Genomic DNA, 17,123 nt, shown 5'->3' on the forward strand with positions numbered 1-17,123 from the left:
TTTGACTGAATGAGAGTCATGCAATAGGCATCAGTAGGGAGTGCGAAAGCAAAAGCTAAGTGATCGGACTAACACAGAGTGCATTTCTCTCGGGTAAGCTTATGTTCCTGATATCTGATACCTATGTTTGCTCCTTATTTTATTAATAGTTGATCCAATTTATACGAAAAATACGTAGGTTGAAGAAGTTATCAAGAAAAATGATTGGGATCTTTCAACATGCTATTCTTGATATCATGTTTTTTATTCTTGATCCTATCAAGTATGGATTCTAGATTGTTAGTTGGAGCATCCTGACCAGTCTATTTTATTATGATATGATCCTGAGGGACTCTTCAAATACATGTAGGGAGTCACACAGGTCTTCGACATATCAAATTGTATCTGGATTTGAGTCAGGGCATTTCCTCTGATTCCTAGCTCAGAAATCTTTGCTTTATTTACTAAACATTGGAGCACACAAGCGCACACGCAGTAATCTGATTGAGATAATGGATAGTTGCTGCCATCGATATTAAAGAGTCTGTCTAGTGCCAAAAAGGTCCTTCCAAGGCCGGAGCTATCAAATTCATGTGATACACACTTTGCTCTCTGCGGATCACACTCAGCTTGCTACAACTGAGGGTAGGATTGGTTGCACAACGCATGCTATCCATTTGTTATTGGTGATAGGAAGATGGCTCAATCATTGAACTAGCATTGAACAACCTACTTCAGAAAAAACTTAGAGTTAATCATCTAGTGCGAAAGTGCTAGTTTCCCCCTCCCAGAGGTGAGAAGGGAGATATGAGCGTGGCGGTATCTTTTCCTCTTTTGATAGAATCCCACATGCCCACTCTTCTATCCCACCTATCCACATGGGGTATCAGTGGCCTCGTGATCACCATGAACAGAGATCACTACACAAAAAAAACTATATGAAAAACTTGCTTGCTTCTTCGAATCTCGAAATAACAGAACATATAGAAAGTGTTTCTTTGATTTTTCCATTCTCTTCGGGGAACCTATAGAAAGATTATCAGACGGCTTTCATTCCCTTCGGGGGGGAGTGTTCCTTCAGAGCAGTCCATATCATCAGATGAACTCCCTGATGAATCAGTTGATGAATCATCAGATGAACTCCCTGATGAATCAGTTGATGAATCATCAGATGAACTCCCTGATGAATCAGTTGATGAATCATCAGTTAGCTCATCATAATCTGTGTCGAGATCCGATTCATCAGTTGATGAATCATCAGATGAACTCCCTGATGAATCAGTTGATGAATCATCAGATGAACTCCCTGATGAATCAGTTGATGAATCATCACTCTCCACATTTTCATGATCTGGAAAAGGGGGCTGCCCCTGCCAGAATTCTGCAGCTCCCGGGGGAGAATGTTTAAATCAAAAGGAAGAACAAGGGCGAGTAAATGATGGAGACTAAAAAAATGATTTAAGGTGGCATTGTCCATGGAGAAACCACCCCAAAGCCAAGTCACTATGGTATCTCCTACTACTGGTGTGGCGCTAGCTAAGCTTGTAATTACTGTTGCTCCCCAAAAGCTCATCTGACTCCAAGGTGGTATGTATCCTATAAAAGCTGTCACAATCATTAATAGGAATATGACAATTCTTCCGAGTATTCCATTCATTTTCATCATAATACTATGCTTCCTTGCCCGTGTGTAACATGTGTGAGCATTATGTTTTTCCAACAAGTGATCCGACTGGAAGAAGTGTTATATGAGGACTTCGAGATCAAATAGAGAATCTGTCTCTCCATTCCTCGTGAGCCACTTATTTCTCCGAAATCAGAGATCAGAGTGATTTTCCTCCTTTTTCCCAAATAGTCGACGGTCTTACACCATTGGGATACTTCGGATAAACTGGAGTACATATATGAGAGACCGGTGCTAAAACCTTTACTCGAGATATCTTCCAGATTCTTAGGGTCCTTGCTCTGGATCTCACCCCCCGGCGTGAAAGCAGTTGGTTCCGTAGTTTGAGAATTCTACTAATTCCAAGTATTCCATTATTATTATTAAATAAGAGAATATAAAAAGTAAAGAGGAGAAGACATAACCAGAAAAATTGTGAGAAATAAGTTAATTTATCAAGTTGAGGCATTTCGATTTAGATTTCAAATAAGAAAGAAAAAAAAGACTCTGAACCATACTTTTGCTATTTTATATCTATACAAAAAGAGATTGACTTTCCAAAATGGAATCTTTGCCATTTCTTTGAATGAGGGAGGTTGTCTGCCTGGGTAGGGGTGACCGGAACCCTCCCAAATCATCGCTCAAGAAAGCACCACAGTCACACGAGAAAGAGTTTGGACTGTGACAAAGACGAGCAAGCCTTTGTTGGGGAGTGATCGGGGAAGAGTCGAGTACAAGAGGAAGGTGGAAGGAAGAAAGAACCAGAAGCGCCAGGTGCGAAGATAGACCATCAAAGAACTCCACAGTAGAGCAAAAAAGAGAAAGGCAAGGCTCGCAAAGAACAAAGGCTCAACCATCATATCCAACACAAAGCCCTCAAGATATTTAGAGGCTTGGACTACTCTCTCTAGTAAAAGAAAGGGAGCACAACGGGTGTTTCTCTATTTCTTATTAGTGAGGTATTCTTCTTTATTTCAGTATTATGGGCACTCTTCCATTCTAGTCTGGCACCAATAGTCAAACTAGGAGCTCAATGGCCACCTGTTACTATGAACTTGTTTTCATCTGGCAGATAAGCTTTTGAGAAGAGACCACTTTGATAACGAGCTTTCGGGTTGCCGTATTGATACCGCCCTTCGGGAGAACAGGAGAATAGCATGCACGGGAGAAGGATTTAGGGAAAGGTACCCACCTTTTAACGGGAGAAAGGATGCTTATGTGAAAACTTCCCTTGTGGTTTAAAGTTCAAATAGATCAGGTGCCTATGTTGTTGATACACCGAAAGATACTAACGCTATGCTCCAATGTGGGATGAGGGCCAACGATTGTGATGAGTGGGGACCTTAGAGCTGAAAACCTACATACAGTGACCCTTATGGGCAGCGCCTTGGGCTGGCTATGTACGAGACATCAAACCGTCTCCCGGGTCCAAAGTTTCCATTTCCAGGCCTGATAGTCTTCAACTGAAAAAGTAGGGCAGAGAACTAGTAAGAATTGTGCATGCCATTCAATTCGTGATGTGGATGATCCACCGACGGAATCGATTAGGTGAAACGGCTCTGCAAAGTTTGTTTGTTCATAAAGGGTGCATGCAGCCATGCAATTCGTACTGCATGGCGATATTACTCTACCACTCTATAAATGGTATATAGATATCTTCACTTCATCACAAAGAAATTGAGTACTAGCACACATTGCTATGGATGCTGCAACCGCAAACAGGCTTTTTGCAATTTCTACCGAAACGGAGCAACTGCAAAATGAGATTGAAGGGCACCGTAGAGTGCTAAACAACCAGTTGAGAAGTGTTAGAACAATGGATCATGCAAAGAAAGAAGCGCGCATTCGCGCTACCAGAGAGCGCATAGAGGGTTTGGAGGAGAGGCAGGAAGCGCTGCGGGTGGAGCAGCAAGTGCTCGTTATTCGTCTAGCATCTCGCTAGAATAGAAGAGTTCGTAGACTCTTTTTAGTTTTCTAAGGTTTAAATTCAATAAGTGTCTGGAGACATTTGTTTTCATGTCAGGTGTTCTTTGTCTTAGTTTGATTCTGATCTACTACTATGCTAAGTGTCTTTGTTTGGTTTGATTTCTTGTGTTTGCATGTATGGGCTAGCCGTCAGTGTTCAATGCTTATGTTAATATAATAATGCCAAAATGTGATGCAAATTCATGTTCAAGTTGAAATAAGGCCGAAGGGCTAAGTGTACTACTGGAGATTATATATTCCAGCTCTGAAGTTTCCTTTTGAGCCCCCATTCTACTATGGTTTGGATTCTAGTTGAAGCATGCGACCATCTATTCGGATGAGGAGACCGAGTAAGGAACCACTAAGTGGAGAGCAAACAGATCAATCTCTATCTATGAGTTTCTCAACCAAGATCCACTATTCCACCAAGACCCGCTAACTAATAGTTTTACGCGAGCTTAGTTATTGGAAGTTGCAGCCGAGGAACTCTTATCCCTAGACACAGTTGTTGCAGCACAAGGCTTTGTCGTGATTGGGTCATATGTCAGTACTCTCACATTCCCCGTGGTCTCCCTAGTATGCTGAGCTGAACTGAAGTGAAGTGAAGCTGCGGGCGATGATGGACTGATCCCATGCTATTCAGGCGCATGACAACGCTGGCTCCGACGGTGATGAGTCTGGCGGTGGCTCACATGTTTCTCTTCCTGATCCTTCAAGGTTCCCCGTTCCTGACATCGTCCAAAGGCCGTTGGCGCTCTCCCATCTGACAGTGCAGGCTCTGCGTGTCGCCTATGGCAAAACTACCCGAGTGGTCTATTGCATAGTGGATCCACGGGTACCCCGTCGCTGCTTCATTTTTATCAACATCCGGTAAGCAGAACGGACAGAGAATTGTCCTGATTTCTCATAATGCCAGGCCCAAAAGTCCTCCATCCGCATACCAGCAAAAGTAGGCATTTCTTTGATACTTACTCACCCTGTGGCTAGATTTACCACCATTCGAGTACTACTATCACGGGCTGCCTCGCACGGTCTTCTCGTTCATCAGATGGGCAGACAGCTTTCCTTAACGGGGAGTTGGATGAGGAAATTTACATGGAGTGGCCAGATCAAGAGTACCCGCGCATTCGCCTATCCCCGGGTTTTTTCGATCAAAATGAAGATTTTTTAGAAAATAAGCCCAAAAAGCATCTGACCTTGAAAAGAATCACTAGTTACTTGATCCATCCCTGCGGTAAGTGGGAACGAATGTGACAGCCGATGGTAGTGGGATTTCCACAGGTTGAGCTCCTTATCTTTTGACTTTTCTAAGGATAGCCGAGTAGATATACTCGAATGGGATGAATCGAGCACAAGAAATCACTAGGCACAGGGGAGCCGTAAGGAAGAGAAGTAATATCGTTCTAAAGTTCACGAATTCAATTCATTTTGGAATCGATAAGTGAACACGGAATCTCGTCTTGTTCCCCTTGGTTCCGAGTCGATTTCGCTTGTGGAAATCATTCAATCCATAAGTTTTTATTTTTTCGATCGGAATTTGGGTCAGCTGAACACTTATTTTCTCTTTCAAAAGTGGTGATGGTGTGGGTAAATTCCATCGATATCTTGTTTCCCCTTTCCGAGGCAAATATCGAGGAAATCAGTGATTCATTGTTAGAAAGAGGGCTGAGCTATAAAATCTATATAATGGAGCTTGATCGGTAGCTTCGGCCTCCCAGACCCAAATTAAGTAACCAACAAGGAATTACATTTGAAACCTGACTTCCTGTTTGTCATTGGAAAGAACGGAAGCGCATTGTATTCCTCCTAGGAAATAATACAACAGGTAAAAATAAGAACGGAGAAGATTCATTATTACGGAGCTGGTCCATTTTACAAGCGATCCCCTATCCTGCATCCCGAAGATCATACGGCCCAGAGCCAGAGCGATCATTACAGATATATAGGGACAACAAGAATCAGTAAATACCGGGGATACCTTACTAAGCATTTCCTAGACCTTGAGTTAGGCATAGCTACTTCCTCCCCCCATGTTCTCCTGATTCTCCATCCTTCCGCTGAAGCTAAACCAGTATCAGTTGATGGCAAGCATAGTAGAGGCGGCTTTATCGTAAAAAAAGCAACTGGCTTTCGAGTAAAAAATAACTTATAGAAGCACTTGAGCGTGGTTTCGGCCTATAGACGGAGGGAATGTTTTTCAAAATCGACCCGATTTTGGGCATTCGTAGAGGGGAAAGACAACCATGCGATAAGCGAGGGAGAGGTCTGTCTTCCCAAAGTAGCCATTCAAGGAGACAAGTTCTACCATGGTACCTTGACCTGTGGAACTGGAGAAGCTCCTTTATTGCTATAGTTCTTGTTGAACCTTTTCTAAAGTCAACAATTTTTGCGATCAGGGACGAGGCATCGCCTTACTTGCTATACCTTAAACCTCATCAAGAAATTAAGCCCAGCGTAACCGCAATCCCAATCAAATAAAAGATCAGATGGGCTGATCCCTGAGATCGATCGCTGTTGATTTTCTAGTTTTTTAGCTGACTCGGGACCTTCCATAGAAAACCAAGTACGAGCAACGGTCGGGTCTGCTCCCCCTTCCTTCTCAGCGTACAGCTGCAGATTGGATAAATGGTTTCTCTTCGAATGTATGCTACAAGAAATGGGCTGAACCGATCTACAGGGAATGCAATAGCGAAAAGAATTCCACTCCATCTCATATTTTTGTATCCTTTTCAAGGGCCAACCCTGGGCCAAGGTGAGCGCATCCGGGCCTATTGCTCTTGACCTCTTCAGTTGTGCAGGCACAAATATGAACTGGTCTAAGTTTGTTCTTGACGATCCCCACAAGCTTCTCTTATCTACTTGAATGCAAATCAGAAAAGAGGAAGTCGCAATGCATTTTATTTTTAGAAAGAATAAAAGACACGTGGATGGTATCGATCAAGAGACATGGCTAAAGGATGGAAGTGAATTAGAATCAGACGGTCGTCGAATGAATTCCCAATAAATGGAAGATCTACGTGCAACGAATTTCGTATAAAAAGTAAAGTAGGCGATTTCGCCGAGAGGCCTATTGAACTAGCTCCCATGCATGGATCTGCATTGTGTGATTTCGCCGGGGCGAGAGTGAAAAAGAAATGTACCAAGAGTTCCGTATGAATTAGGTTTGCCTTTCCAAAGAAATGAGACAAGCAGCAGTAAGGCCTCGCAGAGCGTCAACACCGAGACATTGTAGAGCAACGTCTTGCAACTATGTACAAAGCCTCCATTCCCCTGGGTGTCGTGTTTGAAAGCACAGTGTTTGTCATAAACCAATTACCCTCCGCTCCAAATGGCTCTACCAAGGATCCCACAAAGTTCCCGAAACAGAGTTTCTCAGAAAAGGCCTGGTATCCATCTACTCACAATAATTTGAATGTAGAACTGAAGAAGTACAATTTCCTTCTTTGAGAGCAATCCAACCGAAGAGAAGCGAGCATCATAATAGCTTGATAAAAAGATATTTAGTTTAAGAGGACGTTCGCATCAATTATCACGCCTCTGACTGCTGAGGACAAGGTTCGGGTTAATGGTATTGTGAAAGGTGTCATTAAACCGGGTCTACCTCTGTTAGTTATGAGGTATATGCCATGGATCTCATCTATTCCCCTTAAACAAGGGATAACGTGGGTTCCGACCTGGAATCTGGACCCCCAATTAGAGTGTGTTTAAAGAGATTAGAGGAACACTTCCTCGGTCTTCGTATCCAAAGATACTGGTAATTAGAGCTTCAAGTGTTCGGTTCTACTCTCCGTTTTATTCATAGTAAGGGAGAGCAGTTCAGTCCACTTGCTCTTTGGCCACATCGGTTGAGGTTTGCTCTGTTCAGTTCAGTTAAAGAAGAGATGGTATCTTGCTTGTTTCAATTATCCGGGCTCGCCATCAATAGATACTGGTTTCTCTTCCACTTTGGCCCAATTGACCCACCTATCTTACAAAGGGCGAAGCCACTAACAAATACTTATAGAGGGATTGTACCAACCTTAGCTAGGGAGATAGAGGCCCTGCTCAATGTAAAAAAAGGATCTGGAAAAGAAGATAGGAATGGGGCACCAAGGAAGGATTGTAGGTAGGGATGCCCTTAGATCCGTTCTCAATAGCTCGTGATAAGGCAAGAAAGCGAGTAGATACCCTACCCTCGCATTAAAGCATCGATCTAGTCCTCTATTAGATATGAATTTCCCGTTGGAAATCGAGGTACATACTCATAAAATCCCTGGTTTTTGCCTTCAGTTAGCAACTCGTCTAAGTTTAAGATCGTATTCCATCTTCGTAAGGACATAGAAAGGGGTTTCGGTAGTGACTGTCCTATCAATAGACCAAATGGTCATCAGTTGCCCTCACGGCCTAATGCCGTTTTTGAGCTCCATCACATGCTTAAGAAGGACTTGCCGCAGAGCCAAGGCCTATTTATGAGCCAGACCTAGAAGATCACTGCTTTCGTGCTGGTCATACTAATCACAATGAGAACTTCTCCCAAAGAGGGTTCTTATTTCATTTCAGTAAGTAGTCGATTGAATCGGTTTCTAACCAAAGGAATGTGTTATTAGAACCAAATATATCATCAAAGAGCCGATCTCTTTTTCATTAAGTATCATTAACAGACCGCTTGCTTACGAGCTTGGTAGCCGCCTTGGAGCCAAGGCAGACAACTAGTCTTCCTTAGGATAAGAGTAGTTCAGTTGTGGATAAACGCCAAGCATCTCACTCATGAGTTTTGAGAAGAAGATGAGTCCTACTGGGATTACGATCTTTATGTCAAGCACGGTGGCACAGATGTTGGAGCAGGAGAAATTCCAGCCATTGATGAACCAACTGACCCTGAACTACCAAACCTTTTCTCATTCGTAATACCGGTACTCAAGAGAGTTGTGCATACATTTTCTAAGCGGATTTCAGAGAAAATCAACCAATGATCCACCTGCTTCAATTAGAGGATTTCTCAAGTGCGCAGTAGATAGGGAGGGGGAAGTAATGCAATGGTGCTCGGGATCGGTTCTTTAAGCACTGGATACTTATATATTATATAAAGCAATTCCAAACATTCTCAATCCATCTTTGCATCTTGCTCGCACAAGCCTGTTTAGTGCTGGATCTGCACTCTAAAGTCACTTTCCCACATGGCGAGCATAAAACTTTTGATTTTCTATATCGTAAAAACAAACTCCCATTTCACTAGCGGAATGAATAAAGGCATGGTTTCAAAGCGTCAGGACTATAGCCAGCCCGTGCTGCTTCAGTTCAACTTCGACACAAAGTAGGTCCCATAGATAGCATAGTATCAGAGAGAGCGCATGTGAATAGATGTGCTTTCGAGTAAAACCTTTACCTTGAGCAGGACTACTCCAACGAGTCAGAACCTAAAAGTGAATAATCAGGAGAGAGTTCCTAGTATTTGGACCGGATATCTAGACACGCGTAAGACAATCCCCACTATTCAATTGAGTTATAATCAAATAGACGCGGAGAAGAATGATCATTGCATTCCAGTAAAAATGATCTCTAATCGAAAAGTGAAGAACATTCCAACTCTCAAGCCCTTCGTTGTTGCTAATATGCTTACACTTTTATATAGAGATAGATATCAGCAATTTAAGATACCGCATTCAGGTGCGTTCGTTATGGTTAGAGCTAATCAACCTTTGGCTTTGAAGGATAATCAAGTGTTTTCCACTACTGACGACTCTACTTTTATGAAGATTAGAGGTAATCAACTATCTGTTTTGAAGGATAATCAAGTGTTTTCCACTACTACGCACGACTCAACTCTTCTCACTAAGTGTCTAACTGAGGGAGGTAGGCGGTTAGTATATACTTTGTTAAGTAGTTTAACTAGGAGAGTGAAAAATGAAAGGAGTATTAACGTTTATTTAACGAATTTCAATAGAGATGATAGTTATTGCATACTAAGGAATTGTTTGACACATCGTAAACATGAGTTTAAATGCTCAGCGCTTACGAGATATAATAATATCTCCAATATGAGGGTCTATTCGGCAGTTAATAACCGGTTACTTTTTAAAGTGCGGGACTTTAATGATATTTTATGTTATATCCAAGAAGACGAGTTGGTTGACATGTTTTGCCTACAACGCTGTTCTAAAGCTTGTAACACCGAGATGACGTCAATATGCAATCTAGTAGAGAAAAAGGCTGAATATGTGAACTATATGATGCATGATATTATGATGTACGCCGCTATAATGCAAAAAGCACGAGAAGACTATTGGACGAATTTCCAGATGGACTTATTTTATAAGGAGAACTTTACGGAAATAAAAACACCTAATTTCACGATTAGCAACATCCTAAAAACTTATTCTTGTTCATGTCAAGAAGGGAACGCCGAAGTAGCGAATCCGTCAATTCAAATCGAGTCAAATACGCCTGATCGATAGTAGGGTCACTAACTAAACAACCGTAAAAGATTTTTAGTGTATTGCTAGTTACGCTGACTCTCTAAATGAAGGTGATAAGGATTGTCCTTTCAAATCACTTTATTGTAAATGCGGACACGCTGCTCTGTACAGAGGCTGTATGTAGGTTCTAGCCAAATCTTGCATGCATTTCTCTCGTCCTTATTGATTTCCTCGCATCATCCTTTAGCATATTATGAATGGATTTTGGAACCTTTTTCATGCGTCTTTTCTCAAAGTAAGATGAATCGGTAGGTTTTGGACTACCCTCTATTACGTTTAAATCTCTAATGTCCGTAAGAGTTATCAGGTAAAGACGTATAATAACGTTGTGAACGGTGATCTCAACATGTAACCGTCAAGATCTGAGGGTATACACCTTTCATTTCTCAACAACACCATACACTAGGCGTGCTAACAAGTCTTGAACGGGTTCTCCCATCATCTATACACTCCATCGGGCATAGGAAGGTTATCTACCGGATACTCGAGTTATAGTGTAAAACTAGGGTTGTTTTATACACCCTCCTGGTTCGTGTTTATGTCCTCAGAAAGTGCATTTTGCCCGTGGCCTAGGATTAGACTCGTGAGAAACGAGGAGACACGTGATCGTTTTTTCCCCGTCCTACGCCTGAGCGTGGTCAAATCAACAGCACTCGCTTGATGTTATGCCGATTGCCGGAAGATTTGAGGGAAGGCGGCGTCGAATCACACTTCCATGTTTAGGTACTGTCTGAGTAGGGCGAGTAAATAGCTGTATTTTTCCGGGTGAAATATGACGAAGAGCAGTTCGAACGTATATATAGATGGAAGAAATTCCTAGGGTTGATATTTACCGCTATCAGATAGAGGGCATAAATCTCATGATAACCCGCCAAAGATTCATATAGCCACTTCTCCTCCTTTTATGACGACTCGATACGACTTCTATCATAACCTACAAGAGGATACCTAAACGGATTCATTTTTTTCTACACCCTCCCACTGCATCATAATCGCTATAAAAGGTTTAAGCTTCTTTCCTATAAAACGACTTATTATTATCGTAGACGTGGGAGTACCACTTAGATACCAGTGCCTGATAGACCCAGATTAGTTCTCTAAACTGTTTTAGAACCCCTTCTTTTAGGTATAATAATACTATCCTGCCTCGATAAAGGATAAACGAGAGCTTTTTGATAGCCCGTTCACTCAACTACCATGCTTAGCTAGTCTGTAGGGATAGGAATAGGGTAGTCTGCCCTTCTTCGTAAGTAGCTGGACTCGGATCTTCGCAACTATCAAAACTCAAACTCAATAAAGCTTCTGAAAGTGGTTCTGTGTTAAGCGAGTTGGGGAGGAGTATCGCCCGATGCGGATAACAACGTTGAAGTGGAACTAGTTTTTTTTCTTTTTCCAGTAGATTCAAAAGGGTTACAGGACACGGAGTAGACATCAATCCCTTGGAAATGTGGTTCATCTCAAAGTTTCTCATTCTTTCTTCTATTTACGAAGTGGTATACCACCCTCTGTGCATGTACAACCATCTTTTAGATCTATGCTGGATCTAACAACAGCTAAAACACGTGCAACATTGCTATTTACCCCTATGTCATAGCTAGGATTGTAACGAAGCCATCTATCACAGATAATCCTCACTGTTCCACACTTCAATACGCCCATCCGTTAAAAGGATGACTTTTCTTTCATATGGGGTACAAATCAAACAAGGTGTTGTAGTATCCTCGTCGTCGAGATACTCGATTTTCCCAGGAAGACCTACATCTTCTAACAACGATTCCAGATCGATATATGTTTCATCCTTGATTACTATAATCACTTTGCTACCTAACCGTGAGTAACTAACTCCTGGATATGCCTTCCAAATCTTCGAGTCAAAGTGCGCCTTCAAGTAAACGTGAAATAGCACCCGAGAGATTTCTCCTATCTCTGGGACATACTCCCATGACGCATCCCACGCTTTATCGTGATAGTAAAAGGGATTGTTTAACAACATTCTGATCAGTGTCTCTTCCATGCTACTCAACCCATCTACACAGCTTAACACCACTTTCTGAAGACTGTACTTCTTCACATTCCATAATGAGAAGTCGATTTCTCAAAAACTTGATATAAAACTATCACCTCTATCAGAAGCAGAAGAAAGACCTATTTGATTATATAGCGGAGATTTGACATTTATCTTAGTGGGTATGCGGCAATCATGAACGGACTGGTGAGAAACTTGTAGACTCATAGGTTGTCGTTTGTTAGTTTTTCCCCTTTTTGAGCGGTGGAAGGCCGATTTTCTTTCTAGATGAAGCTAAACGCCAGTCACTATCCTTATCCTTCACCGTCATCATCAATGATGAACGTTCTTGGCAACTCCCCACTACGAACCTTTCTCTCGACCTTGACCCATTCTACCACGCGAAAGTAGTACCTAGAGCTGTCTCTATAACGATGAAGCCCTGAATGCACTTCCCATAACTTTGTGTGGTCATTGAGATCTTCTTCTTTATGGAGTAGGGTCGCCGCGGCGAGATCAGAGGCGCTTTCCTCTTAAAAGTGATGGTTCCGGAACGAGTTAAGATCGATACTCCTGAGAAGAGTGCCACTCTTATTTTGAAAATCCAACACCAGGGCAAGACGGCCTTCCTCTTCCACTGCAAGACAGCATTGCTCAGGCAGAGTTACAGGAGGCGTTCCTCCTCTCTGGAGAAATGGTGCAACTGCTCTTAATAAATCATCGTCCGCCATAAGATTCATACCAATAGTTGCATTAGCCTGACAGCGGAAGAGGCGCAGATGGGCGCTTCTGTCGCAAATAACGGATAGGCTAAGTTCAAAAGCAGAAGGCATAATTTGAACGCGAGAAACATCAAGGAAAAGACACAGAGAATTAGATTGCATCGGAATGGCCAAATAAAGCGTACAGAACCCATATTCTGGTGAAAGATGCAGGAAGTTCTCCAAAAGTATGAAAGGCTGGAGGGCTTTGTACCAACCATTCTAGTGTGGTTGGATTCTGTTCAACAACCCAAGGACTTTCCGCACATTTTTGGTTCTTTCCACTGCTTGAAGTGATTGCGACAACTACGAAGAAACGACGAATCCCAACTACGGATATATAAGAACCGAAACTGCTCAGAGCATTCCATCTGGCGTAAGCATCTGGATAATCTGGAATGCGACGTGGCATACCCGAAAGCCATAAGAAATGCATGGGAAAGAAGGTCAGATTAACCCCAAAAAAAGTGATCCAAAAATGGATTTGGCCTAAAGTTTCAGGATATGTCCGACCAAAGATTTTACCCACCCAATAGTAAAATCCAGAAAATAAAGCAAAAACGGCTCCCATAGAAAGTACATAATGGAAATGTGCAACCACATAATAAGTATCATGTAGAGCAATGTCTAGCCCAGAGTTTGCTAGAACTATTCCAGTGAGCCCTCCTATGGTGAACAAAAAGATGAATCCTACAGCAAATAACATGGGTGTTTTGTATTGTATCGAACCTCCCCACATGGTAGCGATCCAACTAAAGATTTTGATTCCTGTGGGCACAGCTACGATCATGGTAGCTGCGGTGAAGTAGGCACACATATCAACGTCTAAGCCCACAGTAAACATACGATGAGCCCAAACTAGAAATCCAAGAACACCTATACTTATCATGGCATAAACCATGCCTAGATACCCGAAGACCGGTTTTCTTGAAAAGGTCGATACGATATGACTAATAATACCAAATCCAGGCAGAATGAGAATATACACCTTGGGATGACCGAAGAACCAAAAGAGATGCTGGTATAATATTGGGTCTCCCCCTCCTGCAGGATCAAAAAAGGTTGTATTAAAGTTTTGATCGGTTAATAACATTGTAATTGCCCCCGCCAGTACCGGAAGTGATAATAAAAGTAGGAATGCTGTCACTAGAACGGACCACACAAAAATTGGTAATCTATGCATAGTCATTCCAGGTCCATGGATGTTGAAGATAGTTGTTATAAAATTGATAGAACCTAAAATTGATGAAATACCTGATAGATGAAGACTAAAAATTGCTAAATCAACTGCTCCTCCAGAATGGCTGGTAATACCACTTAAGGGCGGATAGACTGTCCACCCAGTGTTGCTGCCCACTTCTACTAAGGTTGAGCTTAATAGGAGCAAGAGACTTGGTGGCAACAACCAGAATGATATATTATTTAATCATGGAAATGCCATGTCAGGTGCACCTATGAGAATCGGAACAAACCAATTACCAAATCCACCTATCATCGTCGGCATAACCATAAAAAAGATCATTAAAAAAGCGTGAGCCGTTATTAAAACATTATAAAGTTGATGATTCCCACCAAGAATTTGATCGCCGGGTCGGGCTAATTCCATACGAATCAGTACGGAGAAGCATGTGCCCATCACTCCTGCAATGGCACCGAAGATGAAATAGAGAGTCCCAATATCCTTGTGGTTAGTAGAGAAGAGCCATCGAACCATATTTGTCATTTTTAATTTTAGAAATGAAAACTTTCCTTATCAAAGAGGGGCCGGGGGCTGGAAGAGAAAAGAATCAGAATTACTGAGCTACCCTGCTCTTTTTTTTCTAATTCCCTTCTAAGATCCTCCGACTTAAACAAGTCGAGAGCATGCTCGTGCTCAGCTCTTTCGAGACTTGCCTTGCTCTTGGGGATTTCTTCCCACCGGATCCTTTGTTCCACTTCCAGGCACCTCCTTGCGGAGCTTTCCGCCTCAAGGAGATCCCGGTTGTGGGAAACAGCATTTTGAAAGAAAACGGATCCTCCCTCATTCTCCCGCAGATCTTGATAAGACGCTTGGAGAACAGTGAAAGAATCAGTTGCGTGAATATGGTCCAGATAGGAACAAAGCGCTTCATCGACCAAGTAGGGCTCGATCGGTAGATAAGGCCCTACTCTTTGATAAAGCGCCCCAAATTCCTGAATGACATCTTGTCGCATAGAAGAGAGCTTTTCTTCCATTAGGAAGAGCTTAAGCCGCCCATGTATGTCTTCCAGGGGGGTATTGTGATTAAGCTCGTTCTGAATGAACGTAACCTCTCCCAGATCCTGCTCATAAAGACTAAGATAGAAGTTTAGCCCTGCTAAATGAGCTAGAGCCTGGGGGTCTTCAATCTCCAGTGGGAGAGTGATCAGAAAGGAAGAGCCGACAAAGCACGAACTAAAAAGATTGCAAATAGGTATTAGGCATAATATAAAACGACAAAGGAATAAAAATATACACATCAAAAGTAATATCCAATTATATATTAAGGGAAACTTAATACGTAAGAAAAAATAGAAAGTAGTAAAGCGGGTAGTGGAGAAGAGCCATCGAACCATATTTGTCATTTGCTTTTCATTTTGAAAACTTGACTTATCAGAGAGGGGCCAGGGGGCTGGAAGAGAAGAACTTGAATACTAAACGCTGGAAGAGAAGAACCTTAATACTAAACCAAGTTTTGGGAACTTCTTTGTGACTTGATTGGTTCCCTTCCCCCAATTTGCAAAGGATGATTCCCATGAAGGTGATCTCGATCACCATTCTATGATATTTCTGGATGCTTTTGAGAAGATTTTCCTTTTACCTAATGCCGGCTACCGACAACTTACTTCATGCTATTACTAACACTTATGACTGAGCGGCACTTGCTTTCCAAAAGAAATGGAAACTATCATGCCTGAGACTAGCCAATAGAAGAAAGAGCCACAAGCAAGCCATAGCAGCATCCTTTTTCTTCGCTTTCTTCAACAATGCGAATCTACCTCACTCCTCATCATAACTCAAATACAAATTCGAGTTACAAATTGATATTTCCTCACGTAAGCAATAAAATGTGAAACCAATGTTCATCATGAAACTTCAGACACTGATGATTGTGAGGTTCTGGAAGAGAGACGACGTAGGCTGAAAAAAAGTAAACAGAAAACCACCCCTTAAACTCATTTGCTCAACATTCTTTCCACAACAACTAGAAAAGTGGAGAAAATCCAATAAGGGGAGGTCCCAATGAATACAAATCAATTGGAAACTGAACCCCGCATTCATGTCTCTAACAAGGCTGTCTAAGCTAAGCGGTCATGGACCCATGGACCCGGGGAATCTGAACCATTAGGTAGAGTTTCAGCTGAAAGAAAACCAGGTCAATCTTCCGATCGTGAGTCTTTACAAGCTTGAAACAACTTAAGCATAGGCGGTAGTCGCCCCTTTTAAAGTCAGTATTTATGCGGCGCTGAACTAACGAGCGGATACCTAACCTTCGAAGGAGAAGAAAAGACGGATGTATCTTTCATTCATATCGATCAGATGTGCTTTGCTCACGACTCCCATTTTACCATTGCTTAAGCCATATTACATGAAGCATAGTGAGTGATACACAATGCTGGTACCACCATGTTTTTTTCCTCACTCTGTGTAGCCACACTCGTTTGTCCATTTCTACTTATTATTTATGTTAAATAGTATCCGTTGGTTGTAGAAGCACTGGCGTTCAGGGATTGCAAAATCCATAATATCAAGAAGCGGTAGGAACCTGGCTAACTTCGATGCGGATAATGCATTGTAGAAGAAAGTGGATCAACCAAAGTAGACCTTGATCGAAAGGCACCACAAGGCGAACCAATAGAGTGTGGTGTAAGCGGTGAGGCAGAATAGGAATTGGAACTGCTTGAACTAGAAAGGGCTTCCGCTACCGCGCTACCTCGGGAGCTCCGGAAATGGTATACTCGCTTCACTCATCTGTAATGGTATCCTTGAAAGCTAGCTGAAGTGGGTTCTAGACAAAGTTCTCCTAAGCAGGGCGGAAGGAAAAACAAGAGCAGTATAGCTCTACATTACGCTTCGAGGGCCTCGTCTTACTCACTCACCTTCTACTAATCGGACCGTGACAAAACAAACAGCCCAGCAATAGGCAAGGACTGGCTGAAATCCCTTTCCGCATCGTCCTTCTCTATTGGGGGCTCCCAACACCTCAGCCACACATCTTTTTCGTTTGCTCCCCATTTTATTCTCTAAGGAACCTTCTCCTTAATGAGCGTAGATTGATGGAGATGCTTTTGTACCG

At 42.3% G+C, this 17,123-nt stretch overlaps 1 protein-coding gene across 1 annotated transcript; it reads right to left on the bottom strand.

The window, feature by feature from the left end:
- Positions 1-1,004: 1,004 nt before the first annotated feature.
- On the bottom strand, positions 1,005-15,411 carry LOC123139492 (suppressor protein SRP40-like). The gene is made up of 2 exons (XM_044559281.1): positions 14,634-15,411; positions 1,005-1,360 (listed from the first exon to the last, which is right to left on the bottom strand). The coding sequence occupies exons 1-2, from the start codon at positions 15,409-15,411 to the stop codon at positions 1,005-1,007; spliced, it is 1,134 nt and encodes a 377-aa protein (XP_044415216.1).
- Between the last annotated feature and the right edge of the window lie 1,712 nt (positions 15,412-17,123).

Source organism: Triticum aestivum, chromosome 6B (genome assembly GCF_018294505.1).
Source record: "Triticum aestivum cultivar Chinese Spring chromosome 6B, IWGSC CS RefSeq v2.1, whole genome shotgun sequence".
Classification (NCBI taxonomy): domain Eukaryota; kingdom Viridiplantae; phylum Streptophyta; class Magnoliopsida; order Poales; family Poaceae; genus Triticum; species Triticum aestivum.